This window comes from Bactrocera latifrons, unplaced genomic scaffold, assembly GCF_001853355.1.
Source record: "Bactrocera latifrons isolate USDA-ARS-PBARC rearing strain unplaced genomic scaffold, ASM185335v1 scaffold_198, whole genome shotgun sequence".
NCBI classification, from domain to species: Eukaryota; Metazoa; Arthropoda; class Insecta; order Diptera; family Tephritidae; genus Bactrocera; species Bactrocera latifrons.
This window is the reverse complement of record NW_017535496.1, coordinates 212,507-214,732: the sequence shown is the minus strand read 5'-3', so window position 1 is coordinate 214,732 and position 2,226 is coordinate 212,507. Positions and strand designations below refer to the sequence as shown.

The 2,226-nt window shown below is 41.2% G+C and overlaps 1 protein-coding gene across 1 annotated transcript; it reads left to right on the top strand.

Moving 5' to 3' along the window:
- Window positions 1-1,215: 1,215 nt before the first annotated feature.
- On the top strand, window positions 1,216-2,088 carry LOC108967747 (trypsin 3A1-like). The gene has a single exon (XM_018931357.1). The coding sequence runs from the start codon at window positions 1,216-1,218 to the stop codon at window positions 2,086-2,088; it is 873 nt and encodes a 290-aa protein (XP_018786902.1).
- Window positions 2,089-2,226: the final 138 nt, after the last annotated feature.

The following is a 2,226-nucleotide window of genomic DNA, read 5'->3' as shown; positions in this document are numbered from 1 at the left end:
ATTCCCATTCACAGTAACGTGCCAGTCTTTATCATCACTGAAAAAGTACGGCTCATTGACGCCCCGGCCTATAAACTGTACCCAACCGTAATTTTTATGGGATGTAATGGTGACTCATGGAGTACGTGTGGATGGCTGTCTGAACAATATGCATATTTTGCTTATGCACGAATCCATTCAACCATAAATGAGCCTCATCGCTGAAGATGACTTTTCAACGAAAATCCAGATCATCTTCAATTCTTGCCCAGCCCGATTCTGGCAGTCAAGCGGCTTCAGTTCTTGCGTCAATTTGATCTTCTAAGGATGTAGGCCAAGATCTTTTCGTAAAATTCGCCACAACGACGTCAAAAAGATGCCCAACGCTTGAGAACGTCGTATGAGAGACTTCAATTGATGTTCTAGCTGCAACAATATTCCCGACATAACGGACACTTCTTTGTCTCACTGGCACAGAACTTTTTGTACTGTGCCTGTGGTTTCAAGCTTTTTTCCTAAATGCTCAATTGCTGATCTGACAAGACAATTGTGACGACCATAAATTGGACGTGGCGCTCTTAAAATTCAGGCCACTGAATCCGAATTTCGGTAGTAAATTTTAATAATTTTGACTCGTCGTTGGATCGTTTATCTTTTCATGATGAAATGGCAATCCTAACTTAAGAGAATTCGTCACTATCGGTCTACTTTTGTACCGTCCCTATTGAAAACACCGTTACATGCTTTATATGGTCCCCAACGATATCTTTTGCGTATTATAAATTTCGTGGCAAACTATTGTATATGTTCAAGAACTCTGTCAAAAAAGCTGGTTATGTTATTTTAATGACATACTTCTTAATATTGCTTGTTCTCTAATGGATAACTTTGTTGATACTTTTACCAGTTAATGTTTGACAGATTAGTCAGAGCRCAAACTTAGCTTACGTAGAAGTTGAAAATTGAAAGTTACTAAGGCTACTCAGTAACCCCTTTTCTGATAAATCAAAAAGCACCACTACAAAAAAAATAAAAAATTTACTATAGAGCACCACAAAGCACGTATAATCTCAAATATAACCGCGTGTAAATATGACTTATGACACTTAACATTTCTACAGTTCCACTAAAATTCGCAATTAAAATTTAGAATAGCTGACTAGTTCAGAATTGCCTAGAATATATAAAAAAAAACCGATGCCGGTATATAAAACAGTCACTCATTTTAGTCGACAAATGTCTCGCCGTATATTTTCGCTAGCTGCGCTCGCGGTCTCACTAGCCCTTAGCGCTGCAAACGAGCCAGATGGAACACAATCAAATGTTAGCAAAAAAGTGGAACCACGCATTATTAACGGTCAGGTGGTAACCATCGAGCAATATCCCTATCTAGTCGCAGTGCAAATTTGGGGAAGCTTTCAGTGTGGCGGCAGTATTATAAGCCGCAGTGTCGTGCTGACCGCAGCRCATTGCCTGGAACGCGAAAAACAGCCACGCAAATATAGCATAATATATGGTAAAACTGATATACAGGGTGCAACGAGTAATGTTATACAAGTGGAAAGCCTTTTGCTGCATCCAAATTATGAAAATATTAATTCTGATTACGATGTTGGTTTACTATTTCTCGTCGAAAGCATACCGATCGGCCASAGTGCGCAATGCATCAAGTTGGCTGTGAATAGGCCGAGACTCGGTAGTCGGGCCAGTATTGTAGGTTGGGGCGAAACGCAGGCGGTCGAAAGTGGTCRTTTGCATGCTGTCTACGTGTATACTATAACGCGCCTGCGTTGCAGGATGTTGTACATAAACAAGTGGAGAATAACACCACGTATGCTGTGCGCTGGCGTGCCACAGGGTGGTAAGGACGCCTGCCAGGGCGACTCCGGTGGGCCGTTGGTGGTCGGCGACGAACAAGTGGGTATATGCTCTAATGGTTTTGGATGTGGTCTTAGAAAGTAYCCTGGTGTCTATAGTAAYATTGCCGTTTTGCGTAGCTGGATTCAAAGCCATGTGAATACAAGTTGCAGCGATACGAAGGCAGTTTCGGCGTCCAAAGGGCGAACGATACTTACACTATTTGGAAGCAAGAACAGKAGAGACAGCTGAGACGATTTTGAAATTAAAAGCACATATAATATTATTCAGGTTTCTTACTTTTTCCTTATGTGGGAAGTCTGCTGTRTCCAATAACAGCGCTGATCTCGTGAATAAATCGATATTTAGATTATTATCGTTATTAGCGAT